The sequence below is a fragment of the Leuciscus leuciscus genome (assembly GCF_965113295.1).
Source record: "Leuciscus leuciscus genome assembly, chromosome: 8".
Classification (NCBI taxonomy): domain Eukaryota; kingdom Metazoa; phylum Chordata; class Actinopteri; order Cypriniformes; family Leuciscidae; genus Leuciscus; species Leuciscus leuciscus.
In genome coordinates, this window is record NC_138732.1 from 3,552,242 (window position 1) to 3,575,635 (window position 23,394).

Sequence of the window (23,394 nt, forward strand, 5' to 3'; positions counted from 1 at the left end):
TTCAGCTTTAGCATTAATCATTATTATTTCTGAACATAAAAAATGCGTGTACAGTCAGTCTGAGCAGAGTTTGGTAACACAGACCAGAAGATGCTTTGGCAAGAGAAGCTTCTGAATACACCTGAAGCATGTCAGTTAGGTATTTGCTTTGATAAATGACACTTTTGACCTCTGAAAAGATAAATGCTAGTTTAAAACATGAGTATGAATACCTGCCAAACTCCCGGTGTTCACTTCATTCACTGCAAGGTGAGTGTACAGCTCACTCAGAGCGTTTAAGCTTATGGCTACTTGGAGTTTAACGCCGTTCTGACTTGCAAGCACTGCTGTCGAAGCCTGGTTGTGCACACGCACACACACACACACACACTCATACACAGATAAAGAGTCTCATGTCTCAGTGTTTCTTCTTCCTCCTCTCAGCATGTGTCCAGGTGTGTGTTTCTCCTCAGGGGTCGATGGGCTCATCGTCGAGATGCTGGGATGAGGGAGGAGGCGGAGCTAAAGTAGAGGGGGCGGAGTCACCCGAGCCATACGCGTTCTGGAGAGATCGGGACACGTAACCCCAGTATTCCCTTCGAATGGTGTCCTTTTCCTCGGCCAGGAACTTACAAAGCTAAAACACACAAACAAAATCAAGGCTCTTTATCATCGACGGAGATGCATCAGGATACAAGAGCTGTCAAATAAAAATACAACGACATACTTGACCAAACCTCAAGTTAAACGTCTGGTGTTTTTGACGAACAATATGTACATGTAGTGAGGGAGTAGAAGTGGAGTGTTTCTGAATGGCAGTTCGCTGTTTTGTGTTCATGTAGTTCATTACGTTGTCGAATCGTGTTTTCTCAGGTTACTGATGCCCTTAGTTTTATGCACTATGGTAACGTAACTTTCCTTGCATGCACATTAAGGAAATACTATTTTATTTAAGAACAATTGTTTCAAAAGTTAATGCTCTTTAAAAAGTGAATGTCATTTAATTTCAATAAAACATGCGATGCTTGATTTGGTTTAAATTTGCTTATTGCGCTCGCTTGCGCCCTCTTGTGGGCACAGGAGACAATACAGGTCTTTTTTTAAAGTATTGCCTTTAGAATTCAAATAGAATTAAAGCTGCAAGCAGCATTTATCGGGGTTCAAGCATTTAATGCCTTTAAGCACATAAGCATTTAAAGACATTAAGTTTTATTAAGCAAGCTTTTAACCACAGAAATAATAGATGGAAAAGTCCATTTACAGCCAATACAGGCAATTTACCATAGGAAATGTGGTTTTCAAAGCTTTTTGACAGTTATAGCGCCACCTATGGTCCGATCTCCATAAAATGTTGCTTGCTTGTTTAGAATGTTATTACACATATGCTCATCAATTTTTGTGAAGTTCTGAGTTTTCCTTTAGAATTTATAGGCTTTTGAGTTTATTTTGGTTCCGATCGGGCGAAAAACCAGGGACTAGTTCGACATAGCAGAACATTTTCCCTGCCTAAATCGAAATTGGAGATACACATTTGTCCGACTTGAGCCAGGGATCACAGTGGTGTAAGACACTTGAGTCTACGACAAACAGTCTAAGAGTTGTGAGCGATTTTGTACTTTTGGTTGCTGTAGCGCCACCTATGGGCCAATCGGGGTCATACTCTGATAGGTTCTCCCCAAATTGAGGCCTACCATCTGGCCAGGTTTCAAGTCTCTAGGCCTCACGGTTTGGCTTGCACGGTCAGTTTTACAAATCCTTACAATTACAATAGGGTTTCAGCATTTCATGCTTGAACCCCTAATTAGAATTTGGCTAATATTTAAGTCAAGTCACCTTTATTTATATAGCACTTTTTACAATACAGATTGTTTCAAAGCAGCCTAACAGAGATAACAGGAAAATAATGCAACAGCATTTGTTGAAAATAGCATCACAGTCCAGCTTAAGCAAGCTCAGTGATGTTCAGGAAGATGTCTGATGAGATTTTAAACTCCGAGACATTGCGTGAACACTGTACATATTTCAAACGGTGTAAAACAACAGGGGAGTAAAGTCTAAATGCAGCTCTGACATTTCCCCATGTAACGAGCGTCTGTGCGAGAACCGACGGCTCCCTCTGAGTGACAGTAAAAGCCCGTTCAGACTTTATGAAAGGAAATCTGCTGGTTATGCTCATCAATATTCAGCACTTCACAGTCTCACGGAAAAGGTCAGCGGTCTGAGTTCTCAAGCTCGACCTGATGAGGAATTCTCTACAAACATGAGCAGAATCCTTCCTAGAACCTTTCAAGAATTGTGAAGCTTCCACTATAGAAACCCTCAGAACCATTTTAGAACTATTCTGAGGGTTCCACTGTAGACAGCATCACACATATTCTATAACTATGTGATGGTTCCATAGAAGAACCCCTTATAACCATTCTAGAAATGTTGTGAGGGTTCTACAGTAGAAACCATCACAAATATTCTAGAACCATGTGAGGGTTCAACTATAGAACCCCTCAGAACCATTTTAGAACTATTCTGAGGGTTCCACTGTAGAAATCATCACAAATATTCTAGAACCATTCAAGGTCTCACTATAGAACCCCTCAGAACCATTTTAGAACTATTCTGAGGGTTCCACTGTAGAAACCATCACAAATATTCCACTATAGAAACCCTCAGAACCATTTTAGAACTATTCTGAGGGTTCCACTGTAGACAGCATCACACATATTCTATAACTATGTGATGGTTCCATAGAAGAACCCCTTATAACCATTCTAGAAATGTTGTGAGGGTTCTACTGTAGAAACCATCACAAATATTCTAGAACCATGTGAGGGTTCAACTATAGAACCCCTCAGAACCATTTTAGAACTATTCTGAGGGTTCCACTGTAGAAATCATCACAAATATTCTAGAACCATTCAAGGTCTCACTATAGAACCCCTCAGAACCATTTTAGAACTATTCTGAGGGTTCCACTGTAGAAACCATCACAAATATTCCACTATAGAAACCCTCAGAACCATTTTAGAACTACTCTGAGGGTTCCACTGTAGACAGCATCACACATATTCTATAACTATGTGATGGTTCCATAGAAGAACCCCTTATAACCATTCTAGAAATGTTGTGAGGGTTCTACTGTAGAAACCATCACAAATATTCTAGAACCATGTGAGGGTTCAACTATAGAACCCCTCAGAACCATTTTAGAACTATTCTGAGGGTTCCACTGTAGAAATCATCACAAATATTCTAGAACCATTCAAGGTCTCACTATAGAACCCCTCAGAACCATTTTAGAACTATTCTGAGGGTTCCACTGTAGAAATCATCACAAATATTCTAGAACCATTCAAGGTCTCACTATAGAACCCCTCAGAACCATTTTAGAACTATTCTGAGGGTTCCACTGTAGAAACCATCACAAATATTCTAGAACCATGTGAGGGTTCAACTATAGAACCCCTCAGAACCATTTTAGAACTATTCTGAGGGTTCCACTGTAGAAATCATCACAAATATTCTAGAACCATTCAAGGTCTCACTATAGAACCCCTCAGAACCATTTTAGAACTATTCTGAGGGTTCCACTGTAGAAACCATCACAAATATTCTAGAACCATGTGAGGGTTCAACTATAGAACCCCTCAGAACCATTTTAGAACTATTCTGAGGGTTCCACTGTAGAAATCATCACAAATATTCTAGAACCATTCAAGGTCTCACTATAGACCTCAGAACCATTTTAGAACTATTCTGAGGGTTCCACTGTAGAAACCATCACAAATATTCTAGAACCATTCAAGGTCTCACTATAGAACCCCTCAGAACCATTTTAGAACTATTCTGAGGGTTCCACTGTAGAAACCATCACAAATATTCTAGAACCATTCAAGGTCTCACTATAGAACCCCTCAGAACCATTTTAGAACTATTCTGAGGGTTCCACTGTAGAAACCATCACAAATATTCTAGAACCATTCAAGGTCTCACTATAGAACCCCTCAGAACCATTTTAGAACTATTCTGAGGGTTCCACTGTAGAAACCATCACAAATATTCTAGAACCATTCAAGGTCTCACTATAGAACCCCTCAGAACCATTTTAGAACTATTCTGAGGGTTCCACTGTAGAAACCATCACAAATATTCTAGAACCATTCAAGGTCTCACTATAGAACCCCTCAGAACCATTTTAGAACTATTCTGAGGGTTCCACTGTAGAAACCATCACAAATATTCTAGAACCATTCAAGGTCTCACTATAGAACCCCTCAGAACCATTTTAGAACTATTCTGAGGGTTCCACTGTAGAAACCATCACAAATATTCTAGAACCATTCAAGGTCTCACTATAGAACCCCTCAGAACCATTTTAGAACTATTCTGAGGGTTCCACTATAGAAAGTATCACACATATTCTATAACTGTGTGATGGTTCAACAGTAGAACCCCTCAGAACCATTTAAGACCTGTTGTGAGGGTTCCACTGTAGAAAGCATCACAAATATTTTATAAAAATGTGAGGGTTCCACTATCGTACACCTCAGAACCATTTTAGAACTATTCTGAGGGTTCCATTATAGAAACCATTCACAAATATTCTATAATACGATGAGGGTTTCACAGAGGAACCGCTCATAACCAATCTAGAAATGTTGTGAGGGTTCTGATGCCATCACAAATATTCTAGAACCGTGTGAGGTTTCCAGAGCAGAACCGTAAAAATGTCACTATAAAAACAAAACTATTTTATAACTATGTGTGAGGGTTCCACTATTGAACCCCTCAGAACCATTCTAGAACAGTTCTGAGAGTTCCACTGTAGAAACCATCACAAATATTCTAGAACCATTCAAGGTCTCTCTATAGAACCCCTCAGGACCATTTTAGAACTATTCTGAGGGTTCCACTATAGAAAGCATCACAAATATTCAAGAACCATTTAAGGTCTCACTATAGAACCCCTCAGAACCGTTTTAGAATTATTCTGAGGGTTCCACTGTAGAAACCATCACAATCATTCTAGAACAGTGTGACATTTCCACATTAGAACCCCTGAGAACTATTTTGGAACTATTTTAAAAGTTCCACTGTAGAAACCATCAAAAATATTCTATAACAATGTGAGGGTTCAACTATAGAACCCCTCAGAACCATTCTAAAACTGTTCTGAGAGTTCCACTGTAGAAACCAACTGAAATTTTCTAGAACAGTGCAAGGTTTCATTAGAAACCATCAGAAACATTCTATAACCGTGTGAGGTTTCCACAGTAGAACCCCTCAGAACCAATTGTAGAACTATTCTAAGGGTTCCACCATAGAAACATCACAAACATTCCAGAACTATGTGAGGGTTCCACAAAAGAACCATTCTAGAACGATTTAAGGGTTACATCAAATAATCGTTTAGAACAGTTCTAGAACTATGTGAGACAGTGTTCAATACCACAAGCTCTCAGAAACATTCTAGAACCGCTTGCGGGGTTACAACAAAAAATCTTTTAGAACCATTCTAAAACCACGTGAGAGTTCAAATGACCAATTCTTTAGAATCATGAAAAATCCTTTCTACATCCACTACAACTGAGAACTTTAAGATAGATTCTGTTCTGATCAAATCTAGAACTGAGTGTTCCAAAATAAAATTGGGTTACACTTTATTTTAAGGTGTCTTTGGTCACACTGTAATTATACATTGAAGTACTGAGTAAAATTAAGCAACTACATGTAAGTACTAAAGGGTTAAGAATAGGGTTAGTTGGGTTAAGGGGTTAGTTGCATGTAATTATGTAATGCATGTAATAATGAATAGTTATTACTATAGTAACTACATGTAACACATGTAACAATGACACTGTAAAATAAAGTGTTACCTAACATTGGTTCTAGAATCACGTGAGAACTATGCAAATCACTGAATACAATTTTTTTTTTTTTTTTGTCTCGCCACAGAAGAACTTCACATTTCATATCTGTGGACATTTTTCCTCTGAGCGCTCCTCATATTCCTCATCTCATATGCGTGTGAGGGCGACGGAAGCTGAAAGGTTGAACCAGCTTTTAAACACATACACATGGCCTCAATTTCAAAACAGAAAATCATTTTCAACTCCATCATGATCATCATTGTGGCTCCGGATGAGAAACGCACAGAAAAGAAATCTCATTAACCTCAACACACACACACACACACACACACACACACACACACACACACACACACACACACACAACATCCGCACGTTTGCAGAGGAAAACACGAGGCCTGTCACGGAGAAATACTCAAGAGACGAATAATACTTTCTCCGTTTTGATTTTCCCTCCTTCACGGTGCAGACACGCTCTTTGTTGTACGGAGGCAGCCATGTAATGTTTTATATGCATTTAGTTTGATATGAAACCATAGATCAATAATTAACTAACATCTATTAAAGTTGTGTTGAGTTAATATTTAAAGACAAGTGCTTTCAGCTGAAAACAGAATTTCAAAAGTCTCTAATTACCCAAATCACTGGACGTGGATGATGTCTATGTTTTTTCTTTTTTTGTACGAACCGCCAAACTGTGAAATATTCAACAGACTCTATAAAATATAGATATCCGTGAGTGAACCTGAACGCTACACGAGATGAAATATTATTACTACACCAACGGATGAAACCACGTATTCTTTATGAGAACGCTTTACATGTAATATGAGGTAATGAAATATTTATGATGAAAAACTCGCTTCTAACTGAGTTCATCAGTTCTTTAAGTACAGTAATGTTGCACAAGGGCACGTTTTGCAAAGTTCTACAACAGCAGTTTTGCATCAATTACACGCTTTGATGATTATTCAACGATTTAAAACTATAAATATGGTGTTATTTACTGTAAGGCAGCCATTTACTCACAAAATGGAAACTTCACAGCAAGCACGTAATATCAGCATTTGGTTATATTATGAATATGCATGCGTGATGTAAATGCATTTAATAACACAGATGGCATATGACTGTATACAAGAGAGTAGCAGGGAGAAAGAAAATAGCATATTTGATTACTTGTCTACTGGTATATTCAAACCTATGAAGACTATATTTAATTTAAATAAAGGCTTAATAACAGGGTTTGTACAGATACTGAAAGAAATTCCAGGACTTTAAGCACTACTTTTTGGGTTTTCAAGGACTACAATCAGAGATCGCACTTATCAAACAACGTCTTTAGTATTTTTTTTTTAAACTCAAATTACAGATATAAGGTATCCAAAATAAAACGTTTTTAATACTATATATTAACCCTTTAGAACCGGCTGTGTCGTCGCCAACACATAACCTGTATTCATTTGACCGTAACTCTTCAACCGTTTGCACTATCAAAACCATTCAAATTGCCCCTGACAGTAGACAACATGCGCTTTTCGGCAATATACGGCTTATTACGGTAATGCTTTCCGTCTGCAAATGACAGCAGCGCGGGAAGGAAGGATTTGAACAGAGCGTTACGACGCGCGGAAGGTTAGAGTGTTTTGGATTGCATAAAATAATAAAAAAAAACGAACAAATACATGGCGAAAGAAGTGTTAGACAGCAGAAGAGGGGATTGGGATGATTTTTAATGAAACGTGGGAGGCGGATGGCCATTACTCTTTCATGTATCTAAGCATGTAGTGTGTGTGCATGTGTATGTGTGCGTGCCTATGAATGCATGCATTTGTATGTGTGCGTGTATGAAAAAAAAAAAAAAAATCCTAAATGAAAACTGTGCAACCCAATGTCACAAAAAAGACTTGTATATATGTATTACAGTTCATTTTTCAACTTTAAAGTGTTAGTTTCTTTCGTTCATGATTTTTTTCAGTTTTTTCTAAATAAAAATCAGTAAATTTATTATAGTAAAAAAAAAAAAAAACTCACCACAAAAACTTTTTATAAACTCACCACACACAATAATGTTCAATAACTGTAATTTGTTGAAAGCCAATCTTTTTCTGAAAAAGATGACACCTTGCATATTAAGATGGCACATTGTTTTAGAATTGTACAGTCAAAAAATCTAAATAGGTGAAAAACACCTATTTTAGCTTCAGGTTCTAAAGGGTTAAATACAACATTTATAATGGCTATTTTTGTTCAGTAAATAATATTTGTATTTTGTATCGTCAAAAGGTCTGATGGGGGTTTATCAGACGAGCTGCTGTGTTCATTTAGCATGAGAAGATTGTATTTGTGCTTTTTCCGAAAAAATGAAATTTCATATATTGTATTTAAATAAGTCAAGCACTTTTCATGTACCCTCTTCGTAAATATGGCTTTAAATTGTTAAATTTCAAAAAGTCAAACTTTAAGCACTTTTGTACGAACCTTGTAATAAGGATCTGAATCATAAAATGATGTTCATGTGAACATGGCCCTTGTTTGTTTGTGTGTGTGTGTGTGTGTGTGTGTGTGTGTGTGTGTGTGTGTGTGTGTGTGTGTGTGTGTGAGTCCCAGCTCACCTCCAAGGCCTTGTTGAGTGTGTCTCGCTCGTCATGGCTGGAGTTGTTGGTCTCCAGAGCGTCTTCGTAGAGGTCGACCAGGAAGGCGGTGAGATATGGAGAACTGCACGAGTCCTGAAGCTCGGTCACTTGCTCCAGAAGTCCAGGATACGAGGACAAACCACCATCCTGTAGGATCCTGAGTCACAGAACACACACATGCATCATCTATACATATCACATGACATATGTGACCCTGGACCACAGAACCAGTCACATGGGTCAACTTTTTGAAATTGAGATTGACACATCATCTGAAAGCTGAATAAATAAGCTTTTCCATTGTTATGATAGGACAATATTTGGTTGAGATACAACTATTGAAAATCTGGAATCTGAGGCGCAAAAAAAATCATAACATTGAGAAAATCTCCTTTAAAGTTGTTCATTTATGTTGGCGATTGTGCAGCATTCACTCACAAAAATACATGTTTTATATATTTACGGTAGGAAATTTACAAAATATCTTCATGGAACATGATCTTTACTTAATATCCTAATGATTTTTGGCATAAAAGAAAAATCCATAATTTTGACCCATACAATGTATTGTTGGATATTGCCACAGATATACCCGTGCGACTCGAGACTGGTGACGTGATCCAGGGTCACATATGTCATGATCTACACATTTATGTTTTGTCTGTTTGTTTTATTATTTATATACAATATGTTAATGCTTTGGCAACATTGTGATACACAGTCATGCTAATAAAGCTCATTTGAAATTGAAATTCATCATGATGTTCTGAGATAAACACTGTAACACATCTAAATAAATATGCAATGTTTAAAACTGGTATTTATTTATTTCAAAGTATGAGCAACAGCAATAGTGATGCTTGGATCTATTAATGATCCATGTTATGTTTTTGTCCATATATTCTTATAAACATTAATTCAGTCTCTTCAGTGCAAACTGTGTTTATCATCTTCTGTTACTGGTGAGCATCTGCCATCTGCTGGTGTATGCTGGAAATGTACTGTGTGTTTGAACAAAATCAGATCTTAATCAGATGTTTATTACTCTCACCCTTTTAAATAGTTCCAAGCGCTCTCGTTGTGAGGAGCTTTCTTTATTTGTTTCAATGTGTACCTAGAGAGAGAGGGAGAGAGAGAGAGAGGGGGGGGGGAGAGAGAGAGAGAGAGAGAGAGAGAGAGAGAGGGAAGAGAGAGAGAGAGAGAGAGAGAGAGAGAGGGAGAGAGAGAGAGGGGGGGGGGGGAGAGAGAGAGAGAGAGAGGGGAAGAGAGAGAGAGAGAGGGGAAGAGAGAGAGAGAGAGGGGAAGAGAGAGAGAGAGAGAGGGGAAGAGAGAGAGAGAGAGAGAGAGGAGAGAGAGGAAGAGAGAGAGAGAGGGAGAGAGAGAGAGGGGGGGAGAGAGAGAGAGAGAAGGGGAAGAGAGAGAGAGAGAGAGAGAGAGAGAGAGGGGAAGAGAGAGAGAGAGGAGAGAGAGAGAGAGGGGAAGAGAGAGAGAGAGAGAGAGAGAGGGGAAGAGAGAGAGAGAGAGAGAGAGAGAGAGGGGGGGGGAGAGAGAGAGAGAGAGAGAGGGGAAGAGAGAGAGAGAGAGAGAGAGAGAGAGAGAGAGAGAGAGAGAGAGAGAGAGAGAGAGAGAAGAGAGAGATGGAGAGAGAGAGAGAGAGAGAGAGAGAGAGAGAGATTTAAAACCAATTAATAAACATACACTTTAATCAAGACATTTAGCAAAAATTCATTCATTATCCTCAAAGCACAACGTTTCTTTATAATTCCATACATTTTCAACTGTATGGAACAGAGAGAGGAGCACTGCATGGGTAATTGGTCATTTTTACTTGCCAGTGACAAATAATAGTCTTTAAAAGTGAATTAAAAAATAATAATGATTGTTTTAAAAGCAGGCAGAATCAAATAAACATTCACATGTTTCAGTATTTGCTTGGAGAGTAATAACTCTCGTGTGTTCTTCAGACAAGCAGCTTTAAGTTATTCATATGAGCAGCGACACTAATGATCCGTTTTAGATGATATAAATCTTTGTTAACGTTCATGAAAGGCATTATAATGCGTTAACGACGGCATAATTAGAAACAAGGACAAAATAAGTTTGAACTTTTCATTATTGTATTTTTTTAGATGCATCAAGTTTTTGAATAATCACTCTTCAATCTGCTTAAAGCAAAACTCCGAAAGTCTAAGATTACAGACTCAGATTATTTTATTTAGTGCCACTGTCAACATAAGCTATTTTCATGGCACAAATAAAAATTACAAAAATACAAATATCATATAAATACAATAAAAACCAAACAAACAAAAACAGCAAGTCATATTATACAAGATTTTTTCAATTAACATGCTAAAAAAAATTTTTAAATCCAAAACCTTTTCAGTCATTGGGCCCTATTTTAACGATCTGAAACGCAAGTATCAAACACGAAACGCAAGTAACTTTGTGGGCGGGTCTCGGGCGCTGTTGCTATTATACCGGCGGGATAAATTACTCTTGCGCCCGACGCAAATCTAAAATGGGTTGGTCTGAAGTAGCTTCATTACTCATAGGTGTGGTTTGGGCGTAACGTGAAATAAACCAATCAGAGCGACATCTCACATTCCCTTTAAGAGCAGACGCGCTTGTTCCATGGCGGCTTGCTATTATAACGGCGGATTTGCCAGGAGCGGATCACAGCCGAGGAGACCGACGTTCCCGTCAGGGCCGTAAAACAGAGAAGTGACATTGGGAATGGAGAAACACACCCAAATTAGCTTCGGTTAAACAGGCGTATGATAATTTGGGTAAATGTGTAAGCTAGATTTATGCTTTTATAATAAACTATCTATCTATTGTAATAATGTATGATTTGCAAAAATGAAAACTGCTGCTTCTGTGTAGATTAGTGAATCAAAGTGTATGTGTGTTGTGCTCACGCTACATTGATTATGGCCAAGCATGCGCCCTTAAAGTAGCATATGAATAACATGCGCAACGCGCCACTGACTTTAGATGAGGTTTTTCCTGGTCAGTGGTGGAATTGTTTTCTGAAACTGCAAAATAGCACCAGGGAACGTTTGCGCCGGAACACGCCTCCTCTTTGTGCTGAACCGCCCCCGGGAGCGCAAGTTCATTCCCTAGTTTACCGACGTGCGTCTGTGGAGGGAACAGTCCGCTGTGCGTCGGGTGCAAAATAGGAATCATACATGCGTCGCTGTACAAAGTCAATTGCGCTGGGTGCAAGATAGGGCCCAATATCTTACTAAATAAGTCCTTAAGTGAGTTCATAAAAGAGCGCTCTACTTGTATTTAGTCCAGGACAATTTAATAAAATATGTTTAACCGATAGGGGAATCTTACAAAAAATGCATAAAGTTGGGTCTTCACCTTTATCAAAAGTCTAAGAAAAACGTGAATTAAAACAAAAAATAGTTGTGACCATTGGTGGTTTTACACAATCATTTTAAGTTATCAGACAAGCAGCTTTAAGGCGAGCGGCGCATAAACCGTATTATGATATACATTTTTGCATTGCTGCAAACATGACATCCAATCAAAACACCTAATCTTTTACGGTCAACACTGACTGCATCCACACAAGCGTATGATAGGTTGTGTTGCTGCCTTAGCCAATCACGCTACATTACTGCCGTTCTCGACATGTACCTTTGTAAAAGCTGGGTTTTAGCACTTATAGCATGAAGAACAAATATAGGCACAGGCTGTGCATAGAGATCGATTCAAGACTCAAACTCACATCGATACAAAAACATACCCAGTGTGAGTTCTTGTTTTTAATGTCGATAATACGAGCAAGAACGACCGATTATCCACACGATTCCAAATGTGACATTGATTTTACACAACAGTTCAACAAACAAAAAAGGTAACGTACATTTTAAACAGTATTGTTCGCTCTATTTCGCAACCAAATAATAGTTTCAATGAAAGCAACACATTTAGTGAAAGAATCTGCGGCTTTGAACGAATCAGGAGAGTCAGTGGCTACGTTTACATGCAAGCAAATAATCCGTTAGTAATTGGATTGACGGCTCAGTCGGACTGAAAAGCCTTCATGTAAACACCTTAATCGATCCGAATGAGATTTCGATCGGATTGAAAGGGGTGGTTTATTCCTTTTCTAATCCGATCGGGAGAACATGTAAGCACTTGATCGGATTGAAAACCGAAACTGAAAGGACTGCGCATGCAGAGTGACATAGAAATAGCGTAATGACGTGTGAGGCGCGGAACGACCCGTTCTTCTGTTGAATAAAGTGTGTATAAAAGAGTTTCCCGTCATTATATAATCCTCATTTCCCTGTGAAGTGGAGCAGGACAAAGTCCCACCAGTCGCAGGACAAAGTCCCACCAGTCCTGGTTTCAGATTCTCATCCACACACGACTGGTTTTGGCCATTTTTACTGCGTGATCAATATAAGCGCACTTTGAAGCTTGTGACGTATAAACGTGCACATCAACCCGATCACGTGTTTAATGTTCATGTAAACACTACATTCAGATTCTTCAATCGGAGTGAATTCAGTCCGATTGAAACAAAAGTTGTGCACGTAAATGTAGCCAATGATTCAATGACTCATTCATAAATACAGTCAGCCACCTGATTCGTTAATGAATGAATGACTCAATGACTGATTCATAAATACAGTCAGCCACTTGATTCGTTACTGAATGAATGACTCAATGACTGATTCATAAATACAGTCAGCCACTTGATTCGTTACTGAATGAATGACTCAATGACTGATTCATAAATACAGTCAGCCACCTGATTCGTTACTGAATGAATGACTCAATGACTGATTCATAAATACAGTCAGCCACCTGATTCGTTACTGAATGAATGACTCAATGACTGATTCATAAATACAGTCAGCCACTTGATTCGTTACTGAATGAATGACTCAATGACTGATTCATAAATACAGTCAGCCACTTGATTCGTTACTGAATGAATGACTCAATGACTGATTCATAAATACAGTCAGCCACCTGATTCGTTACTGAATGAATGACTCAATGACTGATTCATAAATACAGTCAGCCACCTGATTCGTTACTGAATGAATGACTCAATGACTGATTCATAAATACAGTCAGCCACCTGATTCGTTACTGAATGAATGACTCAATGACTGATTCATAAATACAATCAGCCACCTGATTCGTTACTGAATGAATGACTCAATGACTCATACATAAATACAGTCAGCCACTTGATTCGTTACTGAATGAATGTATGAATGACTCATTCATAAATACAGTCAGCCACCTGATTCGTTACTGAATGAATGACTCAATGACTCATTCATAAATACAGTCAGCCACTTGATTCGTTACTGAATGAATGACTCAATGACTGATTCATAAATACAGTCAGCCACTTGATTCGTTACTGAATGAATGACTCAATGACTGATTCATAAATACAATCAGCCACTTGATTCGTTACTGAATGAATGACTCAATGACTGATTCATAAATACAGTCAGCCACTTGATTCGTTACTGAATGAATGACTCAATGACTCACTCATTAAGACGGTGACTCGCCACCACCTACAGTTGGCTTTAGTTTAATATTCAAAAGTATCACATCATCATTTAATGTTTCTCTATTGAATATTTTTATTTAAAACATTATTTATGCCATTGTAATTGCATTCATGCCACATGTGAACAGCATTAAACTGTGTGTAAATACATTTAAATGCAGCTTATGTTGATACTGATTTCATTTGATTGAAATTATTGATTTAATTTAATCTATTGCTTTATCTATTGTATTAATAATTAAATGAATGGAATTTTGACCCAAAACATGACACATACATTTAATAGGGTTAGAAAAACTCAATAATAACGTTATAATACATATTTAATGACAATGTTTCTACTTGTTTGTTTGATGGTTGTCATAAAAAAACGATGGATTTATTCAAACATACATTAAATATCTTCCAACATACCTTCTGATGTTCACTCATGTTTATTTTGTGCTGTAACTAGTAGTAAAGCGGAAGAGATGATGGGTTCACGTGCCGCTTTGCTTGATCTGAGGCACATTAAAGAGCCACAAAACGCTATTTATTGTTTGAATTTCGTGAAAACAACTGAACTAAGAAGTAAAAAAGCACATTTTAAAGCTTTAAACATTTAAAACTGTGATTTATTGGATGGAAGCGCTATAAAATTGTTCATTATCAACTGAAAACAGCTCAGACTGAAAGATGGATTCTTAGGGATTTAAGAATCGATATCGGTTGTTAAAAAAAACGAGAATCGATTAAAATAGAGAAATCAATATTTTTAACCTAGTGTGTATTGAAGAAATACACAGATTTCAGGACAAAATCAGATTAAACATTTCATTATTGAATTTTTTTTTAGATGTATCACAAGTTGGTGAATAATCACTCAAAACTTTGAAAGCCTGAGAACCAAAACAAAAATTAATTGTGATCATTGGTATTTTTGCGCAAGAATTGTATCTTCTGGTTTGGTTTTGTCAATGATTAAGACTCACTGCACTTCTCTGTCGAGGACGGCAGGGTCGGAGTATCCGCTGGTGTGACTGATGACGAAGTGTCTCTGATTCCAGGCCGAGTTATTCCTCACGTCCTCCTCTAGCAGTTCCTCCACATACTCCAGCTCTCCATCCCACAGCTTATACTCCTGTGACACACACACTCAGACCATGAACATGTGCATAGTGTTGACAAAAGCACCGAGACCAAGGGCCGGTTTCACAAAGCTATTTTAGACCGGTCTATAGTGTTAGACTAGTCTAACATGTGCTCATAGACTAGTCTAATGCATGGTAGACTGTTTCACAAAAATAAAGACTGACTTAATTTAGATCAAAGACCCCTTCCCCCCAGGCTAACTTACCCCCAGACACCTTCCCCCCAGGCTAACTTACCCCCAGACACCTTCCCCCCAGGCTAACTTACCCCCAGACACCTTCCCCCCAGGCTAACTTAGGTCTAAGACTCTGTTACCTTGGCAACCAGCAGTAACAATCAGTTACATTACAAACAGCCAAAAGAAAAGGGAAAATGGCTCATAATTTAAACATTTCTTCTTGTTACTTCATTCTCCGCTAAATTTCCCAAGTAAAATGTCCTTGTAACTGTTATACTCCTCCAACAAACACATATGTTCCGCTGGGGTAAACTGCACTGAGCGGTTGAATGCGCTTACTCGATCCGCCATGTTTTTTTGTTTAGAAAAGTGTCTTATTTTATCCAGAATGCATTGCAGTGTAGTCCTACTTAAGATAGTCAGAGTCTTAAGTGCTTTGTGCAACGGTCTGATTTAGATGTCTATCTGAAGTCTGACTATCTACTATATCTAAATTTGATGCTTTGAGTGGTTGAGCGGAATCATAAACACCTCTGATTGGCCATTGTGTTCAAGAGCTCATCGGATATGTCTGTGATTGGCTAAAATGATCAGCACACGGAAGTGTTTGAAAGTGTTTTGAAAGCAGGAGCGTTTGAAAGCACAAGCAGGAGCGATCCGCTGATAGACGGCTGCTTTCAAACGCTCCCGTGTGTATCCGTGTGTAAGCGCTCGCTGAAGAGCGTCATTGATGTATTTTCACAATACGTTTTTGAAGCACTGATCATTGTAGCCAATCACAGACATACTTGATGAGCTTGTGAACACAATGGCCAATTAGAGGCGTTTATGATTCCGCTCAACAGCGCTCAAAGCGTCACATTTTTCAAATTTCAGTATTGACTTGGTACCGAAGTCGGTGCTTTTGACAACACTACATGCATGCAGATCAGCGAACCGTTTGTACTGTGAGTCTGTACCTGGATGACCCACTGTCTGTGCTGCCACGCGTGGTAGTTCTTCGCATCTTGACTGAGAATTTCTGCTACAAACTGCAGCTCATCCGACGTGTCGTTCAGCCACTCCACCACCATCCGCCTGTGATGCCTGCACAAATCGTTTAATAAATAATAACAATTTCACTCTGTTGCAGCTCCTCTTTTCCCAGTCTGTCAGTAACGCTCTGTGTAGTTCCTGTCTCTATGAAGCCCCTCCTTCTGAAAAGCACACTGTGCTCTGATTGGTCAGCTGGAGCAGTGTGTTGTGATTGGTCGAGCGAGTGTGTTTGGGAAATGTCCCGCCCCTTCCCATAACCGCCAGTTTAACACACTACTAACTAACTCAACCAGGCCCCGCCCCTTTATTCTGCGCATGAATTATTTAAATGAGGAATATTGTGACGTGTTCGTTCCCGGAAGAAACTCAAGACTACAATGGAGGCGTTTCAGGAGTTCAGAAACACTGACACTGATATAGAGAAGAACCCAGAGCTTTTTCATGCTCAAACAGCAACATTACACACTGAAGAAAACAAAAACTACTGGCTGAGTTGGACTTACCAAACCTGGTAGTTCTTGGGCTGATCTTCTATGATGGCCGTGATATACCTCATCTCCTCTCTCAGGTCTTTATCTAGAGCCTGCAGTAAAACTCTTCTGTAGTGCCTACACACACATCAACACACACATCAACACACACATCAACACACACATCAACACACACATCAACACACTACATGAACACACTACATGAACACACTACATGAACACACACAGTTTAACGCACGACTCGAGCGTCTTGAACTTGCTTTGTAGCTTTTTGCAGTTTTGATGTTTTAAATCTGCAACACAGTGCACACTGGGAAATGTGTTCTAGGAAATAGTGTGTGTGTTATATACAGAAATAAACACTTTTATTGAGCAAGGAATAAACTGATTAAAAGACATTTACATCGTTGCAAAAGATTCAATTCCAAATAAATGCTGTTTTTTGAACTTTCTATTCATCAAAGAATCCTGAAAAATTAAATGTATGACGGTTTCCACAATTTTCTTCAACATTGATAATAATGAATGTTTCTTGAGCATCAAATCATCATATTATAATGATTTGTGAAGGATCATGTGACACTGAAGACCGGAGTAATGATGCTGAAAATTCAGCTTTGATCACAGGAATAAATTACACTTTACTAGATATTCACATATTTCACATTTATATGGCATTAAATTTAAATATCAGTGGTCTCACCAGACGGTGTAGTTGGCGGCGTTGAGCTCGATGGCTTCAGCGGTCAGTGCAAACGCTCGCTCACTCTTCTCGTCGTTCTTCAGGAGCGCTCTGAACATGTCAAACACGTCTGTGACTGCAGATGACAAGACAAACCGTTAACATTTCATGTGCCTTAAAGTCCTCCTGTGGTGAAAATCAAGCTTTTAATGTTGTTTATGTGTCTATGTGGTGTTTCTAATATGCAAATCAAGTGTAAGTTCATAAGTCGACAGCATTGCTGAGTATTTCCTCCTTAAAACTGCAGTGAACCAAAGACAGTCTCAAACACACGCTTTGAAATCGCTGATGTTTCTGACGTCACAAACTACCTTGTAACCAATCAGATCAACGTGTGATCGTCAACCAGTGGATCTCTGAGCTGAGTGAGTGAGTGAGTGGAGGCGGGGCTCATTTGCATATTCATAGAACCGCGCATACTAAATGAGGCAAGGGTGTCGAGTTACATTCAAGATATTTTAAGGCATAAAGAATTTTATTTTTTCCAAGGAAAAAACTTTCAAATATGTAATTTTGATGATCAAAGATGAGTTTTAAAGGGGTGGTAAAACACGATTTCACTTTTCTAACTTTAGTTAGTGTGTAATGTTGCTGTTTGAACATAAACAACATCTGCAAAGTTACAACTTTCAAAGTTTAAAGCAAAGGGAGATATTTGCTTTTAAAGAAATCAATTTCTAAGAACTACAAAAAACGGCCAGTAGGGACTACACGACATTCCTGCGGGCTTGCTGACATCACTAAGCCCAATATTTACATAAACCCCTCCTCCAATGAAGGATTCGCACAACGGCTAGTCCTGAGAGATGGAGCAGTTCCAACTTTAAAAACAGAAACTGTTTACGGGCCACAACATGTAAGTATGATTTATTTTTCGTCGTTGTGTTTTCCTGTGATAGTTCGTATTGTTAATTGTACGTTGTAGCAAGGAAGTAAACGAAGGACAACGCTGTTTGGCTCCACAAACCAGTTTGTTAAATGCTAACGTTAATTCATACTTATCCGACAAACACATACAAACTTCTGTTTAACCCTCTGAGGTCGAGAAACGTGCTGACGCGTTTTGCTGGATTTTTTTCACATAGCAGCAACATAAACTTAAATTACTCCGTCATTTATGGTTATACAGAAAAGAGAAATATAAAAAAATAATCTGTGATATTTCTACTTTTGTATGTGTCCACTTACAATCAAATCAAAACATTGTGCTTTTGTAAAATAAAGAAAATAAACAGGGTGTGCGTTCTGCCTCTCCGTCGCGGTGAACTTTTTTTTCTTGAGCACGTCTATAAACTGAAACAAAACTCAGCGAATCCTTCTCACACATTTATGAGCCATACACCTTTATACACATTTAAGTGTGTACTTTTAAATGATCGGATTCAAACTGAAAACAAATATTCTCTGTTTAAGTAATTTGTATAAAACCAACAGGATGTCCAGTATCTCAAACGCTTGCTAATTATTTTTTAATTCGACCACGCCCACTCGCGCAAAAGAGATTCACATGCAAATCTCCACATGGGACGCGAACGCCCTCGTTACCTCAAACACAAAACACCAAAACACTTCACAAGTCTCTGCTTTTCGTCGAGTTTGGAAGACACGTCTGAGCTTACATTGGATTTACCTCAGAAGAAGAAGAACGCGATTTGAAGACAAGAAAGATGTAAGGTAAGAAATTCGTACTTATTAGTTTATGGTATTGTTGCATAAACTTCACATTGCAGTTGAACTGTTGCTAGATATATGGTGAATATTATACTATTTAGACCCGTGTTTCCCGTTAAATACTGTTTGTGGATATCTGCTCAAACATAGATATGTATAACCATAATGTTTAATATTTTGGAGCGCGATGGCGTTTGAATGTATCATATTTTGGAGCGCGCTGTGGGTTTGAATGTATCATATTTTGGAGCGCGATTGCGTTTGAAAGGAAAAATGCACCAAACATTAGGCTTTATGTTTTTACTATTATCTCATTTCATATCATCATAACGAATGGAAAAATTTGAAGTAACATATGATAATCAATATATTTTTCTCTAGCGTAGTTGTTCTTGAAATCTTTTGGAAGATTTATTGTTATTATTATTTTATGCAGCACTGCGTAGCCTATGCCTACAAGGCACAACAAACCTGGTGTTCATTATATATTGTTGGAAACGTGTGTGTGTGTGTGTATTCTGTGAATTTTAAAAAGAAATTAACCAGAAAAATCTAAAATCTATTCCCAAAATCGTGCAGCCCTATAGTTTCTCTTGATATCAGTATGTTCACAGTTTTTTCTTTTTTTTTTTTCTTTCAGGGACCAGATGCAACTGAGTCCTGCTGACTTCAACATTCACATGAGTCTCTGTACATGAACATGGTAAAGTGAAAATCAAACACCTTGGAAATGAAAGGTATGTACAATGTTTTTAGGAATGGCACAAAGGTCTCTGTCTTTGGATCATTGTTTTCAATGTGCTCTTTTGTCATTTGTATTTTTGGATTGTGTTGTGTTGTAAATAAATCCAAACAATCTAAAAGCCATTCTTTTTTAAATCTCCTCATTCTTTGTGCAAGGTTGCTCTGAATGACAGGGCCTGATCGCTCCTAATAGGGCCGTTAGGGGCGTGTCTTTGTCTTTCTCAGGTGTTAAAGCCTTACATATTCATGAGATGATCACGCCTATTTGCATATGGCTTTGTCACACAAAACACGTCTTAGAAATTTTAAATCAATATATTGTCTTATCTGAATGAGCAGTCAGGGTGATTTTCACATAGTTTTGGAGCAAATATTCTAGGCTATGTCATACAATTTTCAAAAGTCTTGTGAAGAAATAATCAGTATGGGTTTCATGGCCTTATTTCAGTGAGAATTATTTTTATTTTTTTTCACAAACCACGCATAAATGTCATTATCTCAAAACTACAAACTTTTACATACATGCTGCTGATATATTATTGTAGCAGAGTTTGTGCTGAATACAGTGTAATTAGACTTTAGCCATGAAAATGTCACTAGTAACAGAAAAAAAACACAAATGTCAGAGCATGTCAGACCACCTCCAGGGCCAGAAAACAGCTCAGACCTCAGAGGGTTAATATCACCAGCGCAGCGAACTTGGAATGTTCGTGGTTGTTGTCGTTTATGTGATCAGTGTAAATTATTCTTTGATTATAGCTTTTATGTATTGTTTATCTACACGCTTGTTTATCTACAGGCATGCTAAACATGGTTTTGTGTTTGATTTGGCTACTGTTGTAAAGACAATGTTTAGTGTTCGTATTGGATTAATAGTTCAGGCGACAGATATTTAGCTACAATCGTTCTAAATATACAAAAGTAACAGTGTCATATAGCGATCTGCAGTCTTAAAAAACATACCTTTCTGAAACGTCCTTTAACAGCCGTTCTTGAACAGTTTCTGCTCGATCCTCTCCACTAACATTCTCTGGGTCTGATTCGGGCTCAAACTGGTATGGCAATATTGACGCCGTTGTTTACTGAAGCACAAACTACCGGTAAAGATAAGGGGGCGTGACGTTTCCGAACAACGTGCACTTGGCGGTTAGCGAATCACAACACACTGGGCCAGCTAACCAATCTGAGCCCATTGCGTACTTTGAAGGGGGGGGCTTCATAGAACGCGGAAATCATCCGACCGTTTTTACAAGGAGGGACAGAGCAGTGTAGAATAATGGTTAAATATGTGAAAAATAATGCGAATTTTTAAAAATGAAGCATGAACACATGTTACAGTGCACCCCACAAACACAATCAAGCCTTCGAAAAAAGGCGTTTTACCACCCCTTTAATGGATACAATGATTGACTACAAGGCGACTTTAACTAAACCAACAACTAACAGTTTACAGTCAGCTAGTAAACTAGTAATAAACCCGGGACTTGAATTGGACTGAAATAATTTATTTTGTGATAATTACTGCTCACATTACCACATTAATTGCATGGCTACTTAAATAAATAAATGCAAATGAAAAAGAAAAAGAAAAAGAACAATGGACATAAGTTGGGATTATTCAATAATGTGAAGAAAACGAGTGCGGAGTGATACAGAGATATGAAAGAAATGGGACAATGATAGTGTGTGATGCAAAAAAAAAAAAAAAGAGCAAATGTCATTGAATGAAAGGCACTTACATTTCTCTGAATAAGCAATCTTCACCACAGGGTTAGGTCCATCATCTTGAGGAACCGGTTCTAGATCAGCCCACTCTTTTCTGTCCCTAAAACAACAAAACAAGCACATTAAATGATACAAAACAAGCACATTAAATGACTTCATACACTTGCTAGTTAAAGAGCCCAGTCATTTCACTTTATCAAGACTTTATCAAACGGACTTGATTTTAAATTAATAAAGCCAAAGAAGTGATTCTTTGTTAATAATATGACATTTTGAATCAGCAGCCATCAATAATAATATCAATGAAATAAAAATATCATTGTTCTTCTCATCTAGATTAAAGTCGCCATATAATCAAAATGTACAAATCTTTGTTTTTAAGGAATATTGCAGTGTTTATTATAAATGATTTATTGGTAAACATTATTATTATTCTTTTAATAATCTTGAATCAGAATAAGTTCCTCTCGCAGCATCTCTTCTCTGATGATGTGGGCGGGGCTATAACCTGTCACTCACATGAGATCAGCCAATAGCAAACCACAACCATCCAATCAATTCCACACTGACACAATCAAGCCCCGCCCACATTTGTTCTTGTTCCAGAAGCGTTTCGCTCGGATATACGACACAATAGGAGAAGAAAAGATGAGCACAACTTGTTTCATGTCACTACAGGCTCTTTTAGGCCTACCTATTTATTATGATTAAGTTCATATAAAATATCATAATTCTCTTCAGCAAGTTTTATTCAGAATCAGGCAGAAAAAATGGCAGCTATGGTGGTCAGAGCGTCAATAGAATGAATCAATCAATCAATAAAGAAAACGGTTCATTTGAATCACTTCATTCTCACAAACTTGTATTCGGTTCATTTGAGTCCCTCAGGAAATGGGTAAAGTGACAGAGCACATCGAACTTCTTTAGGCTCAATTTTAAGGGAAATCTTGTGTGACTCACTCAGAATCAATTAAACTAACCTCAGAAAACACCTGCTGTAAATCCGGATTAAACCCAGTCCTGATCTGGATTAAACAGACTCATCCAGCCAAGAATTACAACTACAGGGACTCTTCTCAGATCATGTGAATCTCTCAGAAAATGAGAAATGAATGAGATTATATCTCTCATAATTAGTTATTTCAGTGGCTGCAAACTTCTAACTTAGGATATATAACACTTGCTCACGAGATTTGATGAAACTTTAACTGAGATCTTTTTAAAGCACTCCTGATTCAGTTCATGTGAAAAACTAATCTAACTAATACAGCTCTCTGTACACTAACGTGCATTGATTGTAGTAACGAACCGTGTCATCTCAAAGCTGACGTCCAACACAATACAGAGGAGAATGAGTGAATTAAACATCTGTAAATGAAGTGATTAGCCGCACACTCTCATGCTAAGCTAGCTGCTAAACTCACCTGTAGAAGATATAACCTCCTTTAACAGGCTCCTCGTACTCCATCTCTGCCTCGTCCACAGTGTTCTCCTCTTCCACTCCGTCCTCCTCCAAACTCTCCGCCACGGAGTTGGACATTTCTTCAACAGAAGACATTGCAGAAAACTGCACCTTGCTAATGCTAACTGTGCAGACTGAGGGCTATGGGAGATGACAGACGCGTGAAGGCAAAGACA

At 38.2% G+C, this 23,394-nt stretch overlaps 1 protein-coding gene across 1 annotated transcript; it reads right to left on the reverse strand.

The window, feature by feature from the left end:
* fnta (farnesyltransferase, CAAX box, subunit alpha) lies at positions 1-23,394 on the reverse strand. The gene is made up of 9 exons (XM_082177099.1): positions 23,181-23,394; positions 21,771-21,856; positions 17,578-17,692; positions 16,887-16,991; positions 16,308-16,434; positions 15,011-15,159; positions 9,531-9,593; positions 8,459-8,636; positions 1-616 (listed from the first exon to the last, which is right to left on the reverse strand). Exons 1-9 carry the CDS (start codon positions 23,312-23,314, stop codon positions 449-451), a joined length of 1,125 nt encoding a protein of 374 aa, XP_082033225.1. The 5' UTR covers positions 23,315-23,394; the 3' UTR covers positions 1-448.

Excerpts from the sequence above, each read along its gene's own strand:
- fnta (XM_082177099.1), bottom strand. The coding sequence starts at position 23,314 with ATGTCTTCTGTTGAAGAAATGTCCAACTCCGTGGCGGAGAGTTTGGAG. Across the intron at positions 8,637-9,530 it reads GCTTGGAACTATTTAAAAGG|GATCCTACAGGATGGTGGTT; the intron begins GTGAGAGTAATA and ends TCTGTGACTCAG. Across the intron at positions 617-8,458 it reads CACTCAACAAGGCCTTGGAG|CTTTGTAAGTTCCTGGCCGA; the intron begins GTGAGCTGGGAC and ends TGTGTGTTTTAG.